At 46.1% G+C, this 26,573-nt stretch overlaps 1 protein-coding gene across 4 annotated transcripts in view; it reads left to right on the forward strand.

The window, feature by feature from the left end:
• Window positions 1-26,573, forward strand: part of PTPN3 (protein tyrosine phosphatase non-receptor type 3) — a 152,290-nt gene that overhangs the window by 97,587 nt on the left and 28,130 nt on the right. For all 4 annotated transcript variants that reach the window (XM_043927402.1, XM_043927404.1, XM_043927403.1 and 1 more), the window contains 9 exons: window positions 3,894-3,982; window positions 5,144-5,207; window positions 6,595-6,767; window positions 9,801-9,935; window positions 12,262-12,438; window positions 21,119-21,305; window positions 21,471-21,545; window positions 22,838-22,894; window positions 23,953-24,109. In XM_043927402.1, coding sequence (XP_043783337.1) covers window positions 3,894-3,982; window positions 5,144-5,207; window positions 6,595-6,767; window positions 9,801-9,935; window positions 12,262-12,438; window positions 21,119-21,305; window positions 21,471-21,545; window positions 22,838-22,894; window positions 23,953-24,109 — 1,114 coding nt within the window. The remainder of the gene's footprint in view (window positions 1-3,893; window positions 3,983-5,143; window positions 5,208-6,594; window positions 6,768-9,800; window positions 9,936-12,261; window positions 12,439-21,118; window positions 21,306-21,470; window positions 21,546-22,837; window positions 22,895-23,952; window positions 24,110-26,573) is intronic.

Here is a 26,573-nt window from a genome sequence, read left to right on the forward strand (position 1 = left end):
TTCCACTGCATAATCGTAAGGGATTTGATTTAGGTCATACCTGAATGGTCTAGTGGTTTTCCCTACTTTCTTCAATTTAAGTCTGAATTTGGCAATAAGGAGTTCATGATCTGAGCCACAGTCAGCTCCTGGTCTTGTTTTTGCTGACTGTATAGAGCTTCTCCATCTTCAGCTGCAAAGAATAGAAACAATCTGATTTTGGTGTTGACCACCTGGTGATGTCCGTGTGTAGAGTTGTCTCTTGTGTTGTTGGAAGAGGGTGTTTGCTGTGACCAGTGTGTTCTCTTGGCAGAACTCTATTAGCCTTTGCCCTGCTTCATTTTAAACTCCAAGGCCAAATTTGCCTGTTACTCCTGCTATCTCTTGACTTCCTACTTCTGCATTCCATTCCCCTATAATGAAAAGGACATCTTTTTTGGATGTTAGTTCTAGAAGGTCTTGTAGGTCTTCATAGAACTGTTCAATTTCAGCTTCTTCAGCATTACTGGTTGGGGCATAGGCTTGGATTACTGTGATAATGAATGGTTTGCCTTGGAAATGAACAGAAATCATTCTTTCATTTTTGAGATTGCACAAAATTACTACATTTCGACTCTTTGGTTGACTATGAGGGCTACTCAATTTCTTCTTAGGTGTTCTTGCCTACAGTAGTAGATATAATGTTCATCTGAGTTAAATTCACCCATTCCAGTCCATTTTAGTTCACTGATTCCTAAAATGTCGATGTTCACTCTTGCCATCTCCTGTTTGACCACTTCCAATTTGCCTTGATTCATGGACCTAACATTTCTGGTTCCTTTGCAATATTGCTGTTTACAGCATCGGACTTTATTTCCATCATCAGTCACATCCACAACTGGGCGTTGTTTTCGCTTTGGCTCTGCCTCTTCATTCTTTCTAGAGATATTTCTCCACTCTTCTCCAGTAGCATATTAGGCATCTACCGACCTGGGGAGTTCGTCTCTCAGTCTAATTGGCAGCTGACCTTTACATTTTCTACCTGTAATTGGGCTACATCATATCCAAAAAAACCAAATAGTAACTAAATACCTAGTCCATAGTAGCCATTGTTCCAGATGCTTTATATGTGACCATAGGTCTCATATAAAGAGACCTCGCATTTATAACAAACTTGGGAGATCAATGTTCTAATAATCCCATTTTATAGGTGAGAAAGCTGAGGCCCAGGGAAGTTAGGTAAATGACCAGACTTTACATTTATGTAATATTTTTGCAATTCATGGAGGTATTTTCATTTGTCTTGCTTCAGTCCCTTAACTGTGAAGTGGACAATATCAGTTCAGTTCAGTCGCTCAGTCATGTCTGACTCTTTGCGACCCCATGAACCGCAGCAGGCCAGGCCTCCCTGTCCATCACCAACTCGCAGGGTCCACCCAAACCCATGTCCATTGAGTTGGTGATGCCATCCAACCATCTCATCCTCTGTCGTCCCCTTCTCCTCCTGCCCTCAATCTTTCCCAGCATCAGGGTCTTTTCCAGTGAGTCAGCTCTTCGCGTCAGGTGGCCAAAGTACTGGAGTTTCAGCTTCAGCATCAGTCCTTCCAATGAATATTTAAGACTGATTTCCTTTAGGATGGACTGGTTGGATCTCCTTGCAGTCCAAGGGACTCTCAAGAGTCTTCTCCAACACCACAGTTCAAAAGCATCAATTCTTCTGCACTCAGCCTTTTTTATAGTCCAACTCTCACACATCCATACATGACCACTGGAGAAAACATAGCCTTTGACATAGATAATAAAGTAGGAAGAGATCCGGATCTTACAAAACATCAACTTTGGGACTTAACTGTTTAATTTTATTCCATTTGCAAATACTGTTTTGTCTGGTAGAATATTATGAAACCCTTCCTTCAGTGGTGAGGTGGGCTTTATGTCTTCTCATGAGGGTCCTGAGGCTAGGTGATGACCTGCCTGCCTGACACCCCCATGGTATCAGAGAGAGTTGGGTTACCCTTGCCTAAGCTGCATGAACCGAAACCCCCTGAAAATCAATAACTTGACGCCACAAAGCGTGTTCCTAAGTAGTTCGAGTCTGCATGGGTCCTGGTGACTCTCCAGGGCAGCCCCCCTCCGAGCAGTGACTAGGCAGCTAGGCTGCTTCCGTCTGGTGGCCTCACTGTCCTCACACATGGCTTCACGCATGTCACAAGGGAAGAGCAAGTTGGAGGGCTGAACACCAGCTCTTAAATGTTGCAGCCTCAAGGGGATGCATCACTTCTGATCATAGCTCATTAGCCAGGACTAGTCACACAGTCCTGCTCCACGAGCTGGGAGGTGTGGAGATGGGCCTAAATTTAGCCGACAGTACCTGTCTTCGCTTCTGTGGGTGTGGTGCGGACAGGAGCACCATGCAACCAGGAGATTTGAGACCCATGTCACTGGCCCACCCGAAGCATTCATTTACTGCTTTATTCTGCACTCAATTTTTATTTTGTTTGCTAATTTTCTCTCCCACCTGCCTCATATTTCCATGTATTCCGATTCCAAGTATCGTGTTTCGATGCCACCCTGGTTTTCAGCTTGCAGTTTGGTTTCGCTTTCTGTGTGTGATTTCAGCTGGGTGCCCAGTCGTGGTTACTCTCTGGGTGGTCCACGTGTCAGCGGCATTTGCTTTGGTCAGTTTCTCCAACTCCCCACATGCACGTCACTGTTCATAAGTGATGCATCCCACTATCTCTTGAGAGGTGAAGGAGATGAATGTTTATTATGCCTACCACATGCCAGGCCCTGTTCTACATTCTTATATTCTCTAAGTTCAACCTGATAAAACTCTTAGAGGTGGATTCGATAATCCTTATTGCACAAAAGGAAAAATTTAGGCTCAGGAGCCCAAACCAACATAGCTCGTAAGTGACAGACCTAAGGTTCACACTCACTGGTAACTCTGCCCCTTCTGGAAAATCAAGAGGGACTTCCCTGGTGGTCCAGTGGCCCACCAGTGTAGGGGATACAGGCTCAATCCCTGGTCCAGAAGCTAAGATCTCACACTTCTTGAGGTCAAAGAACCAAACCTTAAAAACAGAAGCAGTATTTTACCAAATTCAATAAAGACTTTTATTAAATGGTCCACGTCAAAAATAAAATTATGAGTATCCGAGTGGGTAAATAGAATATAGATGACTCGGGGGGGGGACTGTTTTCCTTTGGTTTGTATTGTTCTTTGGCCATGCCGCACAGCATGCAGGATCTCAGTTCCCCAACCAGGGATCAGACCCGGGTTCCCAGCAGTGGAAGCTGAGTCCTAACCACTGGACCGCCAGGGAATTCCCCATGATGGAACTGTTTTATTTTAAAAGTTTCATTACTTGTCCTTTAACAGATTTAAAACAGCTTTTGGCACTGTATCTTTGTCATCTTAATTATCTACAACAATGCCTAGCACATAGGCTCTTAAAAATGTTGAATGTATTGGATCTAAAAGCCATATTTTATTTCTTCATTGGGTTTAGAATCAGCAGTGCTACACTTCAGCTAAAGCCTTTGCAGTGATGGGAGTTGAGATTTGTTTAAAGCAGTGTGGGGGACGAGGCTTTTCTGTCTTTAATACGGTGTCTGATACTAATTATTGAAAGTGTAAAGGCAGATGTCCATTTCTCTGATTCTGTGGAATGAGTGAGCTTGCCTAATAACTTTGTAAACTGGCAGGACCCAGGTGTTGCTGTCAGGCAATATATTTTCACTTTAGGAGAATTTGGTGCCAAGTACTTAGATCTTAAGTTTATCTGTTAAGAGGAGATTTTTGCCTGTTTTCTGTAATTTTCCTTTTGGAGCTGATACTTAGTGCTATTTATAAAAGCGTGGGTGCTTGAGTTACCAGAGGCCATAAGCATGACGGTAACACGCTGTGAATCTGAGGTCTTCCTATTTTACAGGATCTGCACAATTTAGATCTAATGATTGGAATTGCTTCTGCGGGCATTGCTGTGTACCGAAAATACATTTGCACAAGTTTCTATCCTTGGTAAGTGCAAACCAGTTCTAATTATTCTCTGAATCATGCTTTAAAAATATGCTGAACAAAAGTAACGGTACCTCTAATTTTAAACTTTTATTTCTAAAGAAGAGACAGAGACTTTCTCCCAAGTTTTTACCCCTGCTCTACAATTCATCCAGATTCTGTACTTGGGAAAATTCTTCTGGTTATTACTGGCCATCCCATTCCGCCTTGGTCACGCTATGGTTTGAGATACTCTGTGAAACATGGATAAAAACAGCTCAAGGCAGGTTTTGGTGCTAAGGAATCCTTCCTGGGCGGCACGTGAGCCAGAATTCAGAGAACTTCCTCTGAGCAGGAGTTGTATTTCCTGTGCCGTTCCTGAGTTATTAATTGAAGGTTTGTCAAGTGCCTGATTCTGGTCTAAAACCTGAGGAGACCCAAAAGACTCGAATCATCACAAATCTGAGAAAGGCAGTGCTGTCCCCCTTGTTCCAAAGGCTCTCTGCTGGAGGAATTAAGAGTACATGCTCCGATCCTGGCTTCAAGCATCTCTGGATGAATGATCTTGAGCACTTATGGGATATCTCCCAGCCTTAGTTTCCTCATTTGAAAATTGGTTATAACGATATGTAGTTTTCAGGACTGATGCAAGGCTTAGCAGAGGGGCTGCCATAAAGCTTGAAGTAGAGGACCTGGTGCATAAAAAAGGCTCAGTCCGTGGCTCTGATTGTGTTCCTCTGCAGACAAGAGGCTAGGTGACACCTGGCTGTTAAGTGACTTTTAAGTTGCAAAGCAGCTGGGCGGCGGAGCTAGGTCTGTCTGTGCTCCTCCCACCGCTCCACACTGCCCTCAGCTGCCTTGCCCAGGTACACACCAGCTCCCGCAGAGCTGCCGCGTCACAGAACAGCTGACAGCAAAAGGAGCGCCTTGCCCGTGGTCCTCGTTATTTAAGAGCTACATCATAATCCAGTGGCCCTGATGTGATACTCGGCTTCGGTCAGCCACTTGGTGCTTGGCCGGGGCCATGGGGCCGCCATCCTTTCTACGCGGAAGCGAAGTCTAGGAAGCCGAGAGCCCCTGGCCGTCACGCTCATGGACGAGAGGACACACACCGAGAGGCGTCGCTGCAACCCGGCTGCTCCCTCATGTGCTTTCTTTGTGTCATGTTTTATTTTTTTTTGGCAGGGTGAACATTCTAAAAATTTCTTTCAAAAGGAAAAAATTCTTTATACACCAGCGACAAAAACAGGTGAGTTAAACCTCTGCTCACTTTGGTCCTTTTGCTTTTAGCCACTTCAGCTCTTAGCCCTTCGGTAGGTGAAGGTGGTTGTCGTACATTTAACAGGGAAGAGAGAGATTAGCAAGCGGTGGGAAGAAAGTGGGCACTGGGATCCTGAGGGCCCCGTGGTTCTCTGTGTAATTCACTCTGCTTATCTGGCTGGGAAAGTCGCTTGCTTTGGAGCCACAGACGTTGGGTTCAGGCCCTAGCTCTTCCACTTGCCCAGCTGGGCAGGTTACGTAACCTCCCCTAATCAGAGTTACCTTTTTTGCTGGAATGCAGCAATGCCCGCTTCTCAGGGAATCATCTGATTTAGGTAGAAGTGCCACTTGTCAAAGCCCCTGGCCAAGCCCACCGTAGAGATAGCAGTGAAAGTCAGCAAGGTCAGTTTCTGCCCTTGATGTGTTTAAAATGCATGGTGGCCTTGGGTGTATGCCTCATAGGAGGAATCCACAGCCCTCCAGATAACTCAGCTTGCTTTTCCACTTGGAGAAGAGTGACTTAGAGGTATGAGAATCCACAGCTAGCAAGGTGGAAAAGCTGGAATTTGAACCAGTCGTTATAAATCTGAGCTGCCAGCTCTTACCATGACACCACACCCTGTCTTGTTTGTTAGGCTGCATATTTTTCACTCACCGTCACTATGCCACTTCCCAATTTTCCAAAGACAATGTGTGCTTAAAATGGCTCCACACCACAGTGAACTCTTAGGAATGAGAACACTAAAGCTCAGAGCAAATAAGGACTAGAATCTGGGTCTCCCGAGCCCCACATGCAAGATGCAGGGTACCACAAAAATGCACAGGATGGTAATTTAATATGAGAACAGAAAACCTGAATTCAAGTAGGAGGGAAATTGAGCAAATGATCAAAATGATGATTTTTAGTGAGCACTAGATTTAACTCGCTTTGTGGAAAGCGAATAGAGATCCAAAGCGTTATAAGATTCCTGTCATTTGACAGGTGAAAGATTATTTCTTCAGAGGAGAGGTTTTTCCCAGAGCTAAATTTTAAAAAGGATTGTATCAGACAGCCCTTATTCTGTTGCTCCAAATATATCCAACCTAGAAAGGTAGACAGATGTGAAATGAAAGCATCCGTGAAAGGCCACAGAGGGTGATGGAGAGTTTGACGCTGGTGACCTTTTTTTTTTTTTTTTTTACCACGTTCATAAAGATGGTTAACAACTCCTGCTGTTGAATATTCTTAGAACCCTGTTTTGTGGCCTAAGGAATTTTAAAGCCAGTTTTCCACTGTCTGTTGTTTCTTCCCGGATTACCACTCATATGGGCATAAAGTGTTCGAGACCCTACTTCTACAACTATGCAGCTGAATTCTCTGTGTTTTTTTCTCCCAGACGGAATCCAGGGAGCATATAGTGGCCTTCAACATGTTAAATTACCGATCTTGCAAAAACTTGTGGAAGTCCTGTGTCGAGCACCATACATTCTTTCAGGCAAAGAAGCTGCTACCTCAGGAAAAGAATGTTCTGTCTCAGTACTGGACTCTGGGCTCTAGGAACCCCAAAAAGTGAGTATTCTCTAGAGGTAGTCTCCACAGTAGCCTGAAATGTAAGCCTGTTCTAGTAACCCCCAGGGAACAGACATCCTCCGGGAAAGAGATGTCTTTCCCCGAGGCCCCACGTCCTGGGGCCAGAGGTGCGGGTGGATCTTAGAACCTCAGATGAAAGTCTCTCCAGGGGCAGGCAGCGATGTCTCCTTCCACACACACTCAGGTACTTCTACTCCTGTCGCTTGCTTCTGCCTTCTCAGCTCTGTATTACTCAGAGCTCCAGAGCATCCACAGTTGCAACGACTCCGCCGTGAAGGCACCAGAAAGCACACCGCAGTGACTCATGGCCGTCTTGGTGGCATTAAGACAGGCTCTCCCGCTGAACGTCAACTCCATAAGATGCTCTGTAATAGTGAATAAATGAGCAGAAGTCAAGATTTCCAGAGTCAGGCAACTGACACTCACAGCATACAACAGTCACTTGGTAGGAACAACAGTAATTGCAGCTGACAATTGCTGAGTGCTTATTTTGTTCCTCACACATACTTTTGTTTAATTCTTTTTTAAATATGGCAATTCCATGTATGCTGTTATACATAGGAATGATATTCAAAATACCTAATGATTAGTACAGTAAAATCTATAAATTGAAATTTTTTAGTTTATAGTGTATTGTCTAAACTCACCATGCAGTTTATATTTTTGTATATGTTTTTATCCTGCCTTCTACATAAAAGATGTAGCAAAAATTGCCTGTCAAATTATTCAAATTGTTTGGTTAGAAAATTTATTTTTGTGATTTTTTTTTCTTGATGTGGCTGTTACTAAAAATGATACCCCTGTCTGAGCCATTATCTGATATGTGGGACTGTATCAGACCATTTGACCATTTCAGTGACTTTCCTACTATATTGGTAATCAGTAGCATTCTAGATTGAATAAGTAGTAAATCTCTGTTGATATTATTGATGGTATTTATGGTGCTAAATGCTCTCTCTGTTTCTGATGAACCAAGAACAAATGTATTTTTAAAGGTTTTGGCTTAAGAAACCATTCAGTATTTTTATACCTGCAGTAACTCTATTTCTATCTTCTATTTCTATAAACATAATTTGCTGGAATGTAGCATTTACTTTGGTTGGACTTAATCCTCTCGGTGAGCTGAGAAGTGGCATTGAGAGCAACTGAAAGCCTGGACTCTGTTACTAAGAAACCTGGCTTTGAAATCTGATCTACATCAGTTTTAATTTAATTTGCTTCTTCAATTTCTTCTTCTATAAAGTGTGGCCAACACGGAGGATTTTTTTTTTTTTTTTTTTTTGGTTATCCATTGTGACAGATGAAACCACCCCTATTTTGGTGGCTTAGAGCAGTAATCATTCTGTTATATCTCAAGACCTCGTGGGTCATGTTTTCAGGAAGGGCGTGACTGGATGGTTCTTCCACTGCATGCCGTATGTGGATTGAGGTTTCCTAGTGAGATGTGGCTGGGCTGGGCTGAACTAGGCTGAGGGTCCAGGACCACCTCTCCACACCTGGTGCCTTGACAGAATGATGGAAAGACTGTACTCATCTGGACCGCCATCTTCTCTGTGTTTCTCAGGGCCTCTCCCATAGTCGTTGGACTTCTTACACGGAGGCTCAGGACTGCAAGAGTCTAAGGCAGAAGCAGCTGGTCATCTTAAAGGCTGGGCCCAGACCTGGCACGGTTAATCTTGGTTAAAGCAGTCACAGGCCATTCTAGGTGGAAGAGTCAGAGAACTTATCCTCCGCACCCCCCTTCAATCTGCAGCTGAGGGTCACGGGCTATGAAGGGTGACTCGGTGGCCATAGGTCAGCAGTTCTTGACCAAGAATCCCAGCTTCAGCATACTGGCAAATCTCATCCCTCATTATCTCTGTTTCACAGAGAAACTGAGGCTTAGGTTACACGATTTGCCCAACCCCTAGAGATACAATTACACATTCGCATATTGGGCCTCTGAAAGCTTCCACATGAAAGAAGCTTGTTTGGTATTTTCCAAGCTTACGGGACAGTGGAACACTTCTTTTTCCAAAGAGTACCTATTAATAACCTGTGACACATACTTTGGGGAACTGCTACATTCAACCTTTGAATCATCTGGCTTGCTCCCACTGTTGCGATGCTGTGCCCTCAATCAACGATAATTGGGTTTCTGATGTGGATTCTCCTGGTGATGCTGCTGTGAGATTTTGATCAGAGTGACAGCCATATTTCTCATTGAAAATCAGTACATTGATATTCTAGAGGGTGCGCTTCATGTCACCTATTTTCTTCTGAGGTCTTTTGTCATGATTTTTGTTGGCTTGCTGGCTTTAGGCTGCAAGGAAATGTGTCAGATGTTTTAAGGTACTAAAACATTCATTTAAAATTTACAAGTGCCAGGACTGAGTTTTCCGGAAACTAGTTTCCAACTCCATCCTCTCAAATAATTCATACTCTGAGGGGTCTAGAGAGCTGAGATTTAAATTACCTAGGTGTAAATGAAATCCGAAAGTAACCTTTAGGGTGACACATTCAAAGAACGCAGCCCAAAACTCTGCTGTCTAAGCATATTTTCTCAGGTCTGCTCTTAAAGAGTTCTGAGTGATTTACGGTGACAGCCTCTGCCAGCTAGAATGACAGAGAACACCGGGAAGGGTGGTTAATGTTTGTACTCCTGCCCCTGTGAGTAAAAGTGAGAATTCCTTGGAGTTCCTTGAACGGTGTTTCACCGTTAATCCTGAAATTCCTTCTCATCTGGTAAGGCGTGGTTTATATTCTGAAAGCAGTTTTGTTGCTTGCAGTAGTAAGGACAGGAAAATATTTTTTCACCCAGAGAAAAGAAATAACGTCAGGGAAAGCCAGCCCAGAAAGGAATCTCTGACCCAGGTGCCTCCACTCCCGGGAACCTTGGCCGGGGTCACCAAAGCGTTAACTGGCCCTGCGTCAGGGAGGGAGCGTGTGCAGACTGTTTGTCTCATTTATGCTATCACTTCTATCTCGTTGAACATGTCAGTGTAGAAAGTGAACCTGCATCTGGTTTTTCAGGTCTGTAAATAACCAGTATTGCAAAAAGGTGATTGGAGGGATGGTGTGGAACCCAGCCATGCGGAGATCTTTATCGGTGGAACATTTAGAAACCAAGAGTCTACCTTCCCGGTCTCCTCCTATTACTCCCAACTGGTATGTCTTTCTTTTTTTGGTACTATCCACCAGTAAACACTTATTTCTTTGAAAAACTAAGTAAAAATAAAAACCTAACTATAGATGGTCTATAATGAGAGTTTACATTTGCATGTTTGACTATTGCACAAGTAACTATTTTTATGAGATGCACAAGTATAGCTAGATGTTTTTTTTAGTGTATGATGTTTTGATGTTCTTTTTTTTATATGTAATTTTTTAAGTCTTTCAAACTTGTTACAATGTTGCTACTATTTTATGTTTTGGGTTTTTTTGGCCATAAGGCATGTGGGATCTTAGTTCCCCAGCCAGGAATCAAACCTGCACCCCACCACCAGACTGCTCGGGAAGTTCCTGGGATGTTCTTTTTTAAAAAGTTACTTGGTCTAAATAAATTTGAGCACCACAGCCTACTGAAGTGCCCCTCCTGAAATTATAGTATGCATTAGCATATTCAAGTTTCGAGAAGTCCTGTGATAAAGAAGCATGTCTAACTTTTATTTAATCTCATGTTTCCCATTAATACCAAACAAAATAAACTTTGAGAAAACATAGTAAAGGTATGTAATAAAACTGACGGAAAGATGTGTGACCCTCAGCAACAGTAGCAATGCTCATTGGAAAGTAGCCTGCCAACTTCTAAGCTGATGGACGTGGCTTAAAAGGAAGGAATTGGCAGTTTGGTGAAGTGGATAAGGGCACTGGGCATGTAGCTAGAAGACCTGGACTCAGATTTTGGCTCTTCTGTCCAGTAACAAATGTGTTTATCTCTCTGGTCTCAGCCTTTCGATCTGTAAAGGGGTTGAATGAACTAACAATGTACAAGTGCTTTGTTAGCTATACAAAAAGGATCAGGTAGAATTGTTGTTATCGTTAGTTACTTTTATTATTATTATTATTGTTAGTATAATGTTCCTCAGAGACATCAGGCCATTTTTTAAATGCCTCCAAAACAGCCAGGCATTATAGGGGGAGGGGGAAACCAAGCTGGAAACCTTGGCCCAACTCCGCCCTAAAATAGGATTATGGCTTTCTGTTCATTTCCTGTTAGACAGGGTGTACCTATAAATTCTTAAGGAGTGATCTACCAAGACTAAGAAACATTCTGCCAGGCAGGCAGAAGGGGAGTGGTTGTGCAGGGCTGCTGGGAAAGGACTCTCCGCTGGGGCGAGATGCTCTGGGCAGGAATGGTGATGGTGTTTAGTGTTGGAAAGTTATAACATGACCGAGTAGATTGATTCTTGGTTTCTGAAATGTAGGCACTCATCCTATAGTGGTCCATGTGTGCTATAAAGCAGCGGCTTAATTTGTCTGCAAGTCTCTTAGCAGCAGAGGCCAGGACAACATGCAGGAGAACAGTGGGGTTTGGCTCTCACTGCTATTTATAGGTCCTCTCGGGAGGAGTCACGAGCCTTTCTGCTCAGCTTTGGGCACAGTGTATTGATCCTGCAGGCCCAAAGGGACTGCGAAAGTGGAGGCCCTGACAGTCCCAAGGAGAAATGGCTAAAAAGGAAGGGGAAGATGAAAAAGCAAGGAAAATGAAATTTAAGAAAGTTCAGCGGCCTAGAGTTGCCGACTGCAGGAGCCGCTAGTGCCGAGGTGCTACCCCAGGTGTCACCCCAGGCATCCGAGAACATGGCCTCACTTGGCTCATTGTCAGGAGCCAGATGGGTACCACTGAGGCTCAGAGAGGTAGAGTGACTTGCCTCATGGCACACAGCTGCTGCTGCTATTGGAAGGACAGGGCGGTGCTAATACAGCCCTTGGGGTTTGCAAAGAGGTGGACACGGCGGAGCAGCTGGCCCTTTCACTTTCACTACCGCCTAGATCTATTTTGAAAAGCGAACGTTTCTTCTTGGATCAAGTGAAATTGACATTAGGGGATATAGTTGAAATAAGGTTCAAATTTTGCCAAAAAAAAAAACACTTTAGCTTCTAAACCTTCTATTTATACTGCATAAATGAATCAGAAAAATTGTCTGATGAGCAGCCAATTTGACCTCCTTATGCATTGAGACCTTGAGTGCTCTTGGAAGAATAACACCCCCTAAACCGACCCTCAACAGCTTCCCAAAAGGCACAAACCAGTCTCATCTGCCGGTTTATAAAGTTGAGGGGCTGTACCACTGGGCTCAGAGTCTCTGTGACCACGCAGCCCCTGGTGGATTCTGGTGTAGTGAGGGGGTTAACCAGCTCTTAAATTCCAGCAACATCAGCAAAGCCAGCCTTGGGACGGTCAGGGCACAGAGGTTAGGTCACTGATGTCTGATAGAATCCTTAAGTAGAATCTGCTTTCAGCGCTTCGCTCTGCACCTTTCCCCACCAGGCGAAGTCCTCGGCTCCGGCATGAGATCCGAAAGCCACGGCACTCTTCTGCGGACAACCTTGCCAACGAGATGACATACATCACCGAGACCGAAGATGTGTTCTACACCTACAAGGGCTCCCTGTCCCCTAAAGACAGTGATTCCGAGGTCTCTCAGAACCGAAGCCCGCACCGAGAGTAAGAAACCTGTGCTCCTCTCTTTCCTGGGTCTCCTTGTTGGGGCTGTTGAGGAATTTGCTCATGCCCCACGGCCATTTAAAAGGAGGCAGAGGCTAGAGCTGGCAGCCAGCTCCCTGGGGTGCTCTCTGCCAGGCTGAGAACATCAGCCGCACTCTGCCTTCCCCCACAAGCTGTGTGCCTGGGGTCATTAGCTCGCCCTGCTTTTTGTCGATGACAGCAACTTACCATCCACACACCCATTAGCTCTCGTGAATGGTGTTCTCTCCAGATGATGAGCAAAACTCAGTTTAAACCGTTCCGTACACCAGAGGTTGAGGACATATTGACTAGAGCAGTATGTCTCTAGGTTGTCAGTGTTCATCCGCTGCAAGATTCCCCACCCCAGAACGTGTGTTCATTTCTCTCTGTCTGCAGAAAACCTTCTCAGATCCACAGTCTGTCCTCAGGGCATTTGTTCGCTTTTGGTTTTTAATGAATATTTAGTATAAAGAAAAAAAAACATGCAGAGAACATCTCTGATTTTCTTTGCTAAATTTTTGTCAAGGACAGTTTGCATCAAATTCTTTTATGTCCCCATAGTCTTTTTTTTTTTATTGTGACAAACTCCCTTCACAATACATCTCTCCTAAAATACTGCCTTGAGTCCTTTTATTATTCAGTAAGATAATATCTGATTTACTTGTTCCCTGTTCGCTTGACTAGTAAGCAGCTCAGAGCTGCATGTCAGACTCTGTTGCGTTAGCTTCCCAGAGCCCAGATTTCTGACATAGTCCTTACTCTTTCTTCTCTGTCCTATTAATGAGTCTTATTTTTCATCTGGTCTTAATGAATTCACTGTTCTGCCATGTCTGCACATTTTAGAGTAAGCTATCTCAAATCATTTTTTGAAGGGGACAAGACACAGATCATAAATGACAAAATGTGATGGGAATGGATCATTTTTTTTTTTTTTTTTTAGGAAGTCAACCATGGTCATTAGTATCCATTCTGTTTAGTCCCATGCTGTGCCCAAAATGTAGAAACATACGATGCCTCCCCTGACAGCAGAGGATTAACAAGAAGGCACTTCGGTTAATCTGTAAATTTTTACCACTCTAGCACTCTAGCTCCTAGGATTAAAGCCTTAAATGCATCCTGACCATTCTCTCCGCATCACAGGTGAATCACGGATCTCACTTCACACTTAAGTGTGAGATTGCTCGCGCTCTCTCTGCTCTCCCTGACCACAGCAAACATGGTTTCCAGCTTATCTGTGTTCTTAACACCTCTAGCTGAATAATCCTCTGGTCATTATTTCCTTGTGACCTGCGCTTGGATGATGCTTCTGTTGAAATGATCGCTATCTCTTGCTCCAACTTACAGTGCTGTTGAGGCTACAGTGGAAGGGTGTGAGTTCCTCTGTGGGGCACAGTGGTTTTTGCATGTTCTACAAGGCAGGAGCCCAGGCGAGCATGACTTGAGCCAGTATGAGCCTGTGAGGGGCTTTGTCGCTTTGGTGAAGGGAGAAGGAGGGTTTAGGGACTGTCTGAGGGCTCTGAGATGCCCAGTCACACCTTCCTCCGTGTCAGACCCCCCTGTTGCGGTTTGCAGTCCCATCATGGAGTTGTACTATCCAGTACAGTAGCCTCTAGTCACGTGCGGTTATTCAGATTGAAATTATTGAATGTAAAATAAAATGTTAAGTTCAGTTCCTCAGTCACACAAGCATCATCTCGAGTGCTCTGGACCACATGTAGATAGAGGCTACCAAACGGGACAATACAGATACAGCACATTTCCAGGGTGGCAGGTGGACAAGAGATGGATTCTGTTCATGGGTACGTGAATGGCCTCTGCTCGTTGTGGGTACGTGGATGTCTTAAAGGGCTCCGCTCGTTGCTGAGTCCTGCAGCGTACTTTATATACCCTTGGCTGCTCCTTGAGGGAACGTGAAAGTGAAGTAGACAAGTCTTTGCTTTCAGGGACCTCAGGCCACCTGGGCAAAGAGCACATTATCAGCCTGCATCAGCGCCCTGTGGGGCTCGGTCCGTTTGATGGAAGGAGAAGAGAGTTTAGGAAAACGGCAGCTTCTGAGAAACTGATTACAGGTCCTACCTCAGATCTTCCTAAGTGCGGTCTGTGACCCCACCATGGAATTACAGAGCATCCAGACCTTTACAGGCCAGGACAGCCACACACACACGTGGCTGTTTGAATTTAAGTTTATTAAAACTCCATTGAAAATTGACTTCCTCAAGTCCTGTTTGGTTTAAGTAATTCCTGGCCCTACTCACCCCTGGGCCTTGCCCATCAGTTCTTCCTGAAATGCCTTCATGAGACCTCGGAAGATGTATCATCCTGGGACACTCTTTATTTTGCAGCGAACCATTAAAAGTAGCAAATAATGTTGATTCAGAGGCAGCCTACCTTGCCATGGGTTTGCCAGGTGAGCCTCAGTAGACAGCTCACAGAGTCCAGTTAGCAGCTGTACTTTGCAAGTGGGATGAACAGGTGAAACAAGTTCACGCTGGGGACCCTGTCCCACTGGCAGGAAGCCACCTTCTTCTGAGCTTTCAGAGGCGGCAGGCCTCCGTTGGTCCTCCATTGCCCAAAGCAAGGAGGGAAGGTTGGTCTGTACTTGGTGAAAAAACTGCGGTGGTGTTTTCAGTGAGTACAGTCATCCCAAAGTACCTAAGGGGGATTGATTCTAGGACCCTCAAAGGTACAAAATCCATGGACGCCCAAATCTCTCTTGTAAAATGGTGAAGTACGGTTGGTCCTTCGTGTGTGTGAGTCCCTCAGACATGTCCTACTGTTTGTGACCCCATGGACTGTAGCCCGCCAGGCTCGTCTGTCCATGGAATTCTCCAGGCAAGAATACTGGAGTCAGTAGCCATTCCCCCTTCCAGGGGATCTTCCCGACCTAGGGATAGGATCCAGGTTTCCTGCATTGCAGGCAAATTCTCTCAGGATTCCCTGAGACACCAGGGAAGCCCTGATCCTTCATAACTCTGGATTTAATTTGATTCACGATTAGCTGAATCCACGAACTCCCAGGGTCAGCTACAGTATTTGCAAAGTGTTTAAGAAACATCGGACATGTTTTATATAGCAAATTGGCATGTTAAGAGGCAAGAAGAAATATCCTGTTGGCGATATCAGATGAATACAGACAGCAAGAAGAGTTCCTTTTAGAAAGAAGGATGACATGCAGTGTTCTGTACCCATGTGACCCAGAGGAAAAAGGAGAGAAAGGAAGAAAAGAGTGATTCAACTTTGGCTCTCAACCCAGAGGCATAGCTCCGACTCTCTGAACATTGTCCTCGCGGATGAGTCACCATGGTTTGTCGTGTATTTATAGCAGCGCAGCAGAGTTTATGATTATAGTTACGAGTCCTTGGCAGTTTGCTTTCTGCCCAAGCAGGCGGTCCTCCTGTTAGCCCTCAGCCATTCTGCGTTCCATGCCTTGCTTCAGAGCCAAGGCCAAAATCTGCAGAGAAGGAGGTTTCCAAAAACAAAAACAACCTGCCACCCAGGGAAGAAATTAAAAAAAAAAAAAAAAAAGGAGGGGGAGTGCCCCAAAGGAGAAAAGGACTTTGAAGAGCAGAAAGCTGGAGGAAAACAACTTTCAGGGCAGATGAGGGTTGTGTTTGAAGAACTTTTTGTTAGAGGGAGTGGGGCCTGGCGCCACCATGATGTCTTGGCCGTTTGCTCATTTCCTTCTCCAGAGCCTGCCTTGTTCTGGGGACACAGGGCAGCTGTCAGCTTTTATTTCCAAACTTCTGTACATACAGCCGTGTGAATACATTTCATGCTACTGAGCTATACACTTGAAAATGGTTAAGATGGTAAATTTCATGTGTATTTCACCACTGTTTTTTAAAATGTTTTAAAATAGCCTCCATGCATTGGAAGGAACTCTAGGTATATCCCCTTCTTCAGCTGCATCACCAGGGGTAGGAATTCCCTCTGCCCTGTCACCTGGTCACCCAGCCAGTGACGGGCAGCTCTCTTGCCATGGGGCAGCCTGCTGTCTTGGACAGTCTGGTTTCCAAACTGTGTCTCCCCGCAGGAGACCAGCCAGCGACAGGGTTTCACAGGAGTTTTGTGTTCATTTTCCCTGCACCTTGCCTGCCCTTCTCTTGGTCTCGGGCCGCTTGCATGTGGACATCTGATGACTACTTTAACCCAGCCTGACGCGGCCTCAGCTCACCATCCACTGTCCAGCCTGCGGCTGCTCCTGTGTCTTGGTGAGTGAGGCCATGTTCAAGAACCACCCTCTTGGCACCTGTTGGGACTTAAGGCATCCTCGACAACTTCTCTTGCACCTGCGTCATCCAGTTCCCGCTGTTTCTCTCCCGCAAACATCTCTTGACATGGACCTCTCCGCCATCCTCCCCATCGCCTTGCCCATGCATAACTGCCATCATCTCTCAAAGGGATGCTTGCAGCAGTGTTCTAAGTATCCTCCTGTCTTTGGTCTCTCCTCCTCCTTCCAGACCATCCTTAACAAGGGCTCAGTTCAGTTCAGTCGCTCAGTCGTGTCTGACTCTTTGCGACCCCATGGACTGCAGCACGCCAGGCCTCCCTGTCTATCACCAGCTCCTGGAGTTTATCCAAACTCATGTCCATTGAGTCGGTGATGCCATCTAACCATCTCATCCTCTGTCGTCCCCTTCTCCTTTTGCCCTCAATCTTTCCCAGCATCATGGTCTTTTCAAATGAGTCAGCTGTTTGCATCAGTGGCCAAAGTATTGGAGTTTCAACAAGGGTAACAGGCTTATCTTCCTGAAATTCAATCCCGAGCACATCAATCCCCTACTTAGATGTTTTTTTCTGTGCTTTTTCAAAGTTTCATGCCTTTGCAGATGCTGCAGGTTTGTTTTTTTTTTAATTAAGAGTTTTGTCTAAAGTGCTTTCTTCTTCCCTCCTGACTACCTGTTTAAACTGCTGCTAGTTTATCTTTCAGACTCAAGTGCACCCTCTTCTGTGGAGTCCCTCCTGACCTCCCACTGTACCCCAGACATCTGAGCATCTCCCTTAGAGTGTGATGATAATGTCTGATTTATTTCTGTACCTTAAAATAGACAGTGAGCTCTCTGAGGGCAGAAACAGTGCCCTATTCGCCTCTCCTTCCCCCAAACCTGGCATAATGCCTGGCACTTAGATATACAATGACTATGTGGATAGATGGACAGACAGACAGATGCATGGTCACATGAAACCGGATGCAGCCCTTGGGTAATGCCCAGACAAGCTCCCAAGTTTTCATAATGCGTGTCTCCTCTGCCACTTCCATGGCAGGTCCCCGTATCACATGACCACACAGCATCTGATCTGCACACCAAGGACTCAGACAGATTTACTGCGACAAGTTTTGGTTAACTGTCCTCTGTCAGCAGTTCCCTGTGGTAGGTGCCGCTGCAGGGTACATATGGGTGAGAAATTCTCAAACAATTCAAGCACAAATTGACCAAAGTTTACCCAGTGCCTTCTTGCTTTTGAGGTATCACCGCGTCCAAGGGGGCAGCCTGGGGATGATGCATGACCTGTGACTCCATTAGTGATGAGACACAGAGCTCAGAAAGCGGCATTTCTGACCTGTGTTCCCTCCGCCACTTCCGCCACTTCTTGCGTGAAGTTTGGATCTCGGGCCCTTGGCGTGTGTTGCAGAAATAAGTGTCCCCTGGACAATGTTTCCACGTCACCAACACCCACACTCCAGAGATACTTTCTGTTAGTCAGTGCTCCTTCCATCAGGACCCATGTAGATTACCTGGCTACGTGTTCAGTGCCCTCAGGGAGGAAGAGACAGAGGACCAGGGTCTCTCCCAACCTTGAGAAGCTCATAGACTTGAGAGAGAGATGCCATCCAGAGCAGCTCCCATTCTGTCGCCTGCCAGAGCTCTCAGGCGCCCCCAGTGAGAACCGTGAAACCCTTGGTGGGAGCACAGCTTTGCTTGGCTGACAGGTTTGGGGGTGGGTTGGGGGGGTGTCTTTGGAATTTCCTAGAATGTAGGAAAGAGTGGTATAAAAAATATCACATGGTAAATCTTGCCATTTTAACTTTTTCTTTAACCTTGCTTCTCTTCAGAGAAATGAACTCTGTCCTGGCTTTTGTTTCCGATGCCTACTGCGTTTACAGTTCTGAAGCATCGGCTTCTGAGGGCGAGCACCCGCTTGTCTGCCGGTCAGTCCGTCCGTCTGTCTCTGCCCCTTTCTCCTCCGGGAGCTGGGGGTGGCCAGTCCCTCCCCGACTGCTCTGGTTCCCCAACAGCAGTGGCAGTCCCTCCTCCTGCCTCTGGGGCAAACCACTTGCTTCCAGTCTCTCTGCCTACGTTTCCTTGCCCCTTTCACAGTTACCCCGAAGCCTCAGGGGTTGCCCTGGTCCCTCCCTCAGTCATGCCTCACGTCCTGCCCCGAGCGGGGAGGTCTGGCGTCCTCACTCTCGGCATCGCTGTGCTGTGTCCAGCTGCCACGTTCTCGTTGTGTCTTGCATCATTTGATGTCCTCCTCACCATCTGTCTGTCCACCTTCCACACTGAGCCGAACCTTACTGCAGCCTGCAGGGAACGTCTGTACCTGGTGGTTCAGCCAAAAAAATATTGTCATGTTTAATAAATTACCATCTAAAAGTAACCTCTCCGCCCCTACTTAGAAAATAGGATTGGGGACATAATGACTTTGAATAGGTTATTTTTAGTACTGTGGGTTGTTTTGGGTAGACCATTCAGTTTGACACTGATCAAAGAAAAATACTTTAAAACCTTCCAAAATGTCATCTAAATTCTATATAACGTATTTCAAAATTCAGAATTTAGAAGTTAGATACAGTGAATACAAAAATATATTAACACTTGACTGAGAAGTCTGTTTTCCACTGTTTCGCCTTGCTCTTCTGTTTACATATCCTCACCCTTTCCATCACTCTCGTCTTCAGATTCTCCCAAACACTTGAAGTTATGAATGCGGCCGGCAGCTCCATGTTAAAGGTTCAGTTCCACCGCTATCTGGAAATAGCGTTTCCTAAATACTTCGGGCTTTATCTTGTTTAGCAAGTTCAAGTCTGCCTTTCTGCCACTAGGAGGTGCTCTTAGAAACATCAAGAGAGAAACGTTGCCCTACTTGAGAACTTTTTTTTTTAGTTTCCTGTTAACTAAAGTCATTTATTTCCAGCCTGAAAACATCCCACTAGGACACAGCTTTAAGTCCAAAATCTCCTCGCTCTGAAATGCTTTCCCATCCATGATACCCCTTAACTGGCAATTTGAGCACCTTAAGTTCAAACTCTTCTCTTGCAAATAGCTCTATTTCTACACTGTCACCGAAATTTTGTATTCAAATGAATTGAGATTGTGAATCACTTTGTATGAGTAAAACGATACAGATTTTGTATTTAAAGTAAGCTAATTTAAACTTGCTGGGAAACAGAGAGGTACTCCGTTAATGGAAAAATCCCTGGAAAAGGACCTGAAATAAAGGTTTAGTAAGAGGCAGCAGTGACTGTCATCCGTCTGCCTGTCTCACTGTCTTTGTCTGCTCACCTTTCCCATCAACTAACCCGGAGTGAGGTCAGAATGTGGAGGAGTCTGTGCAACGTGAGGATAGCCCCATAGTCTGTAGGCGTGTGAAGGCGTCTTTCGCTCAACCTACAGCCCTGGAAGGAGTGTAGTGTGGGTGTACATGATGCAGAGGAGTTGCATGCCCTACACAGTGTTCATCCTTGCAGCCCTGAGAGGTTGGAGAGGATGGTCTTAGGAGCAGATCCGGTAGCTGGGAGAGGGGAGAGGTGCTCAGGGACTCATGTTCACCCGACTCCTGGCGGGTGAGGAAAAAGCTGTGTGACCTGGGACAAGTCACTCAGTGCCTCTTGACCAGTTTCTTCATCTGTGAAGTGAGAACAGGACAGATGACCCCAGAGGTTTTTGACACTTCTCAACGACAGCGTCATCCAGTAGAACTTCCTGCAGTGGTGGAAGTGTTCTGTGACTGATCTTGTCCAGTGCAGGAGCTTCTAGTCACGTGTGGCTGTTGGGCATTTTTGAAATGTGACTGGTACAGCTGAGGAATTTTCTAATCCTCACTTCTTTAAATAGCCACTTGTGACTGGTGGCTGCCATATTGGACTGTGCAGCACCAAGGTACCGAAGGACCTATATTAGAGAAAAGAAAACCTATGATCTCAGCGGAGGCAATGAGTGGATGTCGCAGGTGAATGATGTAAACTAGGATTGATATAAGTTGTCCTGAATGTGCAGTGCCAGTCCCATTTCCTCTGGGTAGCAAACTGTCCTGTGAAGCAGAGCTATGAGCGGGAATGAGATGGAAGGAAAAACTTTCAGCAGCGATGGAGACCCACACATCTGAGTGAGCTTCAATAATTAAGCACCAGAATAGCTGGGCACAGCTCCCTATTACCTTTCTAAAGCTGCTGAGTTGTCAGCAGTTCTTGGTACTGCCCTGCCCTCCTTCCCCTTTTCCCCAAAACTAAAAGCTGATGCTGTTGAGGCCAGCTGGGGGCATGGGCAGCCAGTGGACTCTGGGTGTGCACAAGCCCTGGGCTTGACCTTCAGAGCCCCTGTAAGGTTCTAAGGATCAGTGACAGCCGTGAGATGCCAGGCTCCAACAGTCAGTATTGTGTGCTCTGATAAAATATTAATCCAGTTATTAAAATATCTCCTCCTCCCCCACGATGAAGGAGTATATCCGAGAACAGCCCAGCACAAAGCTGCCTGACCCAGAAGTCATCCAGTTCTGTGTCTCCATCTTCAAATGCTCCAGGCTCCTGCTCCCCAGATGGCGTCGATCAGCAGTTCCTAGAGGACTTCCACAGGGTGACCACAGGGGGCATCGCCGAGGACTCCAGCCAGTACTACTGTGACAAGGTGGGGCGCTCAGGTGCTGTGGCTGAAGCGGGGCCAAGCCAGCTGGGCTTCCCGTGTGGGGCCGCCTCTCGGGCAGTTAAGTGGTTTAGGACTCAAAGGAAATAGGTTATCACCAACCACTGGAGAAAGAAGTTACGTAATTGGTGATTTTCTGACATTTTCCAGAACGATGGTGACGGCTACTTAGTCTTGATCCGCATCACGCCAGATGAAGATGGGAAATTTGGATTTAATCTAAAGGTAATGTTGTGTGTAATTTATAAGGACATGTGATGCTCTGAAGCACTCTTTAGATGATTTTTAAACTTCTATTACAAATGTGCCACAGACCTAAGGCTGTGCAGGAAAATTGGCTTGGCCTTCAGAATTGAGAGCTTTTCACCGGGGCCATAGGAATTGCCTCATACCGAGTGCCTACTCTAGGTACTTGTTTATATCCCCTTATTGAGGACATAAAGGGGATTATTCAATTCCCCTTATTGAGTCCTTTTATTAAGTGGTGAAGTTGGTATTTTTAAACATTTTATAGATGCACTGTAAGGGCCTTCCCAGGTGGCTCAGTGGTAAAGAATCCGCCTGCCAATGCAGGAGATGCAAGAGATGCAGGTTCGATTCCTGGGTCAGGGAGATCCCCTGGAGGAGGAAATGGCAACCCACTCCAGTATTCTTGCCTGGAGAATCCCATGGATAGAGGAGCCTGGCAAGCAACAGTCCAAGGGGTCGCAAAGAGTTGAGACACAACTGACTGAACACAAGTTTCAGAGAGGTGGTAACCCCTCAGCACTGCTAAGAGAGAACGAGAGAACAGGGATTCAGGTGCAGAGCCATAACCTCCTCTGTTTCCCTCTAGGCCGGCTCTGCAAACTATGACCTACGGGCCCAATCCCATCTGTTCTTACAAATAAAGTTTTATTGGAACACAGACACCCCATTCATTTACAAATGGTTTCTGTCTCCTTTGGCATTTCAATGGCAGAGTTGCTAGAGTGCCCTCTGTCCCACAAAGCCACAATAAGTAGTATCTGGCCCTTCATAGAAAAGGTTTACCAGCCTTAGAGCAGAGTGAAGGCAGGTGATCTTTGCTGCCCACCCCGCAACTGCCATCATACACCCCTTTCTCTTAAGCCAGCAGCCCTGCTGACAGCCAGTTCTCAGAGGTCAAAAGCCCTCACAGTCTGGGACCTTTCCACAGCTCCTCTCCTCCACCGTAAACTCCTCTCCCAGCAGCACTTATGGGCTGGGCTTTTAGAGTCTTTTTCCTGAGAATATTTGCATTTTTTGAAAGGAGCTTGCTTTTTCCAAGTGTATCTTTAGTCCATGGATGGTGGGGATGGTAGTGGGAGGCTTCTGAGTGGCCTTCTGGTTGACCCACTAGACCCATAGCCTCTGGAACCTTATCATTCTGAAAGGTACCAACCCTTGGGAGTAGAATATATTTAAGTGAAAGTTGAGCCCTCCTTTTGTGTCAGAGATATCTGCATGTCTTTGGTGCTGTGAACAACTCAAGTGGTTTTTAATCTACATGTTTACAGGGAGGAGTAGATCAAAAGATGCCTCTCGTGGTGTCAAGGATAAACCCAGAGTCACCTGTAAGTAAACATATTCTGTAATTTCCCAAGTCCATTTTCCCGTAAATGTAACAGATTTCTATTTCTGTGTCCTGTTTCTTTTTTACTGGCAGCATAGAGCGTGTGTCAGTGCATGCGTAGAGATAGGAAGAAAGAATTTTGCAGAACCTTGCTGCTCAGTGTGGTCCCCGAGGCTGCAGCACCAGCATCCCTTGGGAAGCTTACTAGAAATGCAGATTCTCGTACCCCACCCCAGACCATCTGGACCAGAATCTGCATATTTAACCAGATCCCCAGGTGATTGGGAGGCACGTTTAAGTGTAGAAGTCCAGCTCGAAAGAAGGCAACTGGGGCATAGCGTTTGCTGTTCCACAAGCTCTAAGTGGGCTCGTGAGCCTTATGCCTCTTCCTCCACCCCACCCCCCATCCTCAGCCCTCTGCCTGGGCCTCTAGGCATCTAGGGGATGACTTGCTTTTTATTAAGCATTGAGCACCAAAGAGTCCCTGTACCTCCTAAGAAAGGGACCCGTTTGGGGGTTTTACTCTTAAGTACTCTTTAAGCTTGTCGTTTCCTTTTTCTTACTGCTTACGGCCTCTATGAGTTAAGAAGCCTTTCCATCAGTTGCATGGCTTCTTGTCCGTAACGGTTTGTGCCTTGGGGGTTATGCTTGCAAAGGCTTTCTCCATCACAAGATAGCTAGATACTTGCTTTTAGCTGACAAATCATTTTCTAACAATGCACCTGGAAAAACAGAAGGTAGAGGCAGTAGAATCATTCTACATTACTGTAATAAGTGAAGCTTGGCTGCCATAGAGAAATGGCCTCAGCCCTTTTTTTCACTTTATTCTGAAATGTTTCATTCGTAATATAGGTTTTTGAGCAACACTTCTTTAAATCCCACCACTAGCTACCATGTCAACATAGCAGTGGCTGAAATAAAAATAAAGGCGGTAATGCCGGGGGGAGAAAGGCAGAACCTGGTCATGGTCTCCAGTGTCCAGGCTCAGAAAGCATCAGGTTCTCCCCTTGAGGATTATGTTATGGTAACGAAAAAAACTCGCTCTTGCCCTGCGTGCAGGCAGACACCTGCATTCCTAAGCTGAACGAAGGGGATCAAATCGTGCTAATCAACGGCCGGGACATCTCAGAACACACCCATGACCAAGTGGTAATGTTCATCAAAGCCAGCCGGGAGTCACACACGCGGGAGCTGGCCCTGGTGATCAGGAGGAAAGGTAACAGCCCCCGAGGGAGAGGAGCCTTAGCGAAGAGGGCCTTCTCGGGCCCGTTCCTTGGTTTCAAGATGTTGTGCCCATAGCCAACATTGGAAAATCAAGAACTTTCCCCTGATGGGGAGCAACCTGATGGCTGACTTCTCACTTGAAAAATGTGGAGATTTGGCCCCACAGGGCCCCGCCCCTCATGGCCAGTCCTTTGCAGGTAGGCAGCACCCCCCCCCACCCCCACCTTTAATACAAGACATGACATTCCTCTCCCCTATTCCTTGCAAGTCCATCTCAGCCCCCTTCATGCAGCCCTCTTAGCTGCCTGCCTCTGCCTGCATTTGCATTTTCAACCCTTTCTCAAAGGATCGGGTTATATTTCATTCATGTGCATTTGATTTCGTTGGAGAGAGGCTTTAGCAGAATGGGGCCGGAGCCTGGCTGCCTCAAGGCTGTTCTAAGTCTGCCTCCTCCTGGGTTCCGGGACTTTGAGCAGATTTCTTACCCAGGCTAAGTTTCAGTTTCCTCTAATGTAAAATGAGGATGACATAGTCGCTACCTCTCGGGGTTCCTGAGAAGATAAAATGAGGCTCATACTGGAAAGTGTCAAAAACGCTGCCCGGTTCTTGGTGGGCGTCGGAAGGGCATCCTCTGTTAATACCGCTACTGTTAGTGTTGTTGTTGTTATAAAGCAGGAAGCCCAGTCCTCGAATCCTCCTTCCCAGCTTTCAGACACTGAAGGTAAATGAAGCACGTGACTCGGGCCCTGGCCCTGCATCTCCATCTGGACTCACAGTCATTGGCACAGCCCACACCCCCGACACACCCCTCTGTTCCCACTAAAACTCCCAGTGCCAGCGCTCATCCCGCCTTCTCTGTGAGGTCCTCCCGAATCTCTCCAGCCCCCTAACCCAGCTCCTCCCACCACCCATCTCACCAAACCCAGCTCCACCCTGGACACATAGTAGGTTCACTGGTGACAGTGGCGGACCTCTGTGCAGCCCCAGTGAAGTGCCTGCGTGGGGTTAATCGCTTTACATAATTATCCTCTTCCATTCTCACAATGATCTCATAAGGTTGGTATTCTTATCCTCGAATGAGGCTAACAGTCACAGAGAGGTTAAGTAAGTTGCTGTGAGTCTGATAAGGCCATGTGATGGTAGAGAAGGAAGGAGGCCAGCAGCTGGAAGCAAGCCTGTCCATCATGTGATGTGCCAGGTGACGTGCTGGCCGATAAAGGGCAGCGTCTTGGGGGAGGGGGAGGGGAAGTGGCATCAGAGCACTCTGGCCAGGCCGCGGTGGGCATCCTCCACTGACCCATGGCAAGGGGCTGGCACCTGTTTGAGGTGAGGAACAGAGATGTTTGTAGACTAGTGGAGTTGCAAGATCAGTGCCACAGGTTTTCTATAACTGTCATGATAAGTTCATTTTTAAAATATTTAAATTAAAGAAAAGAATTGATTGAAAGAAAAATAATAGTAACAGAGAGAGTAGCACATGTGACAGAACCCATGAAAATCAGTAAAAAATCGGAGCTTCTGTTGATCAGTGAAACGAATGTGCCCGTTAGGGTCAGACATGTAGACTGAATTCCCGGGTCCCACCCTGACAGGCTGGGTCACCTTGGACAACTCTTTGGCCTGTGAGCCTGTAAAATGGGAATAAATAAGTAAATAAGGTGGGAATACTGGTTAGCACCGTGAGGATTCAGTTCAACTGTGTGGGAAAATATAAAAGTTGTTCCTTATTTCCTCTCACCTTGAAGGCAGTAGAGAGTCACTGAAGGCTCTGGGGTAAGGGAGTGACTTTTCTTTCTGGGTCAAAAGGGAGCATTCAGAGATGATCCCAAAGTCTGAAGTGATGGTGGACAGAAAGGCATGTGAGGCTGCGGAAGTGGTGTGCGTGGTGGGGGGGAGGAGGTGTTCTGTTGGTTTTCACCCGTATCGAGTCTGACATGAAGGGAGAATTCTGAAGAAGAAGCTCAGAGATGTCTACCCCAGAGCCTCCCAGCTAACAAGAGCCTTGAGTTAGAGGTGAACTGACCAAGCTCTGGGGTGGGGATGTGGACAGCACCAGACCCCATACCAGCTTCCTGGGAAAGTGCCTGTTTGAAGGAAACTAATGCAGGGCACCTGAGAAGGAAAGAATAACAACCAGGTCAGAGGAGGCAAAGGGAGAAGATGTGTTCTCTTCAATGTGTTCCTTCCTCTTACCTCTGACAGAAGCCTCTTGAGTCCTAAACACCATCATTTAAGGCTAACCAGAAAGATTAGTATGTCATTTTGTATAATTAGCACATATTGAATCATTCAACGGGAAGTAGTATCTTTGGTGAAAATGATTACCATGTGCTTAATCATTTAATAAGATGTTTTAAACCGTCTGTATTCAGGTGTCACAAGTGTAATTTGGGGGGAGGAAACCGATCCCCTGTGCATGGCTGGGCAACCCCGACACCCCCTTTCTCGTCCACTGC

This window comes from Cervus elaphus, chromosome 16, assembly GCF_910594005.1.
Source record: "Cervus elaphus chromosome 16, mCerEla1.1, whole genome shotgun sequence".
Taxonomy (NCBI): Eukaryota; Metazoa; Chordata; class Mammalia; order Artiodactyla; family Cervidae; genus Cervus; species Cervus elaphus.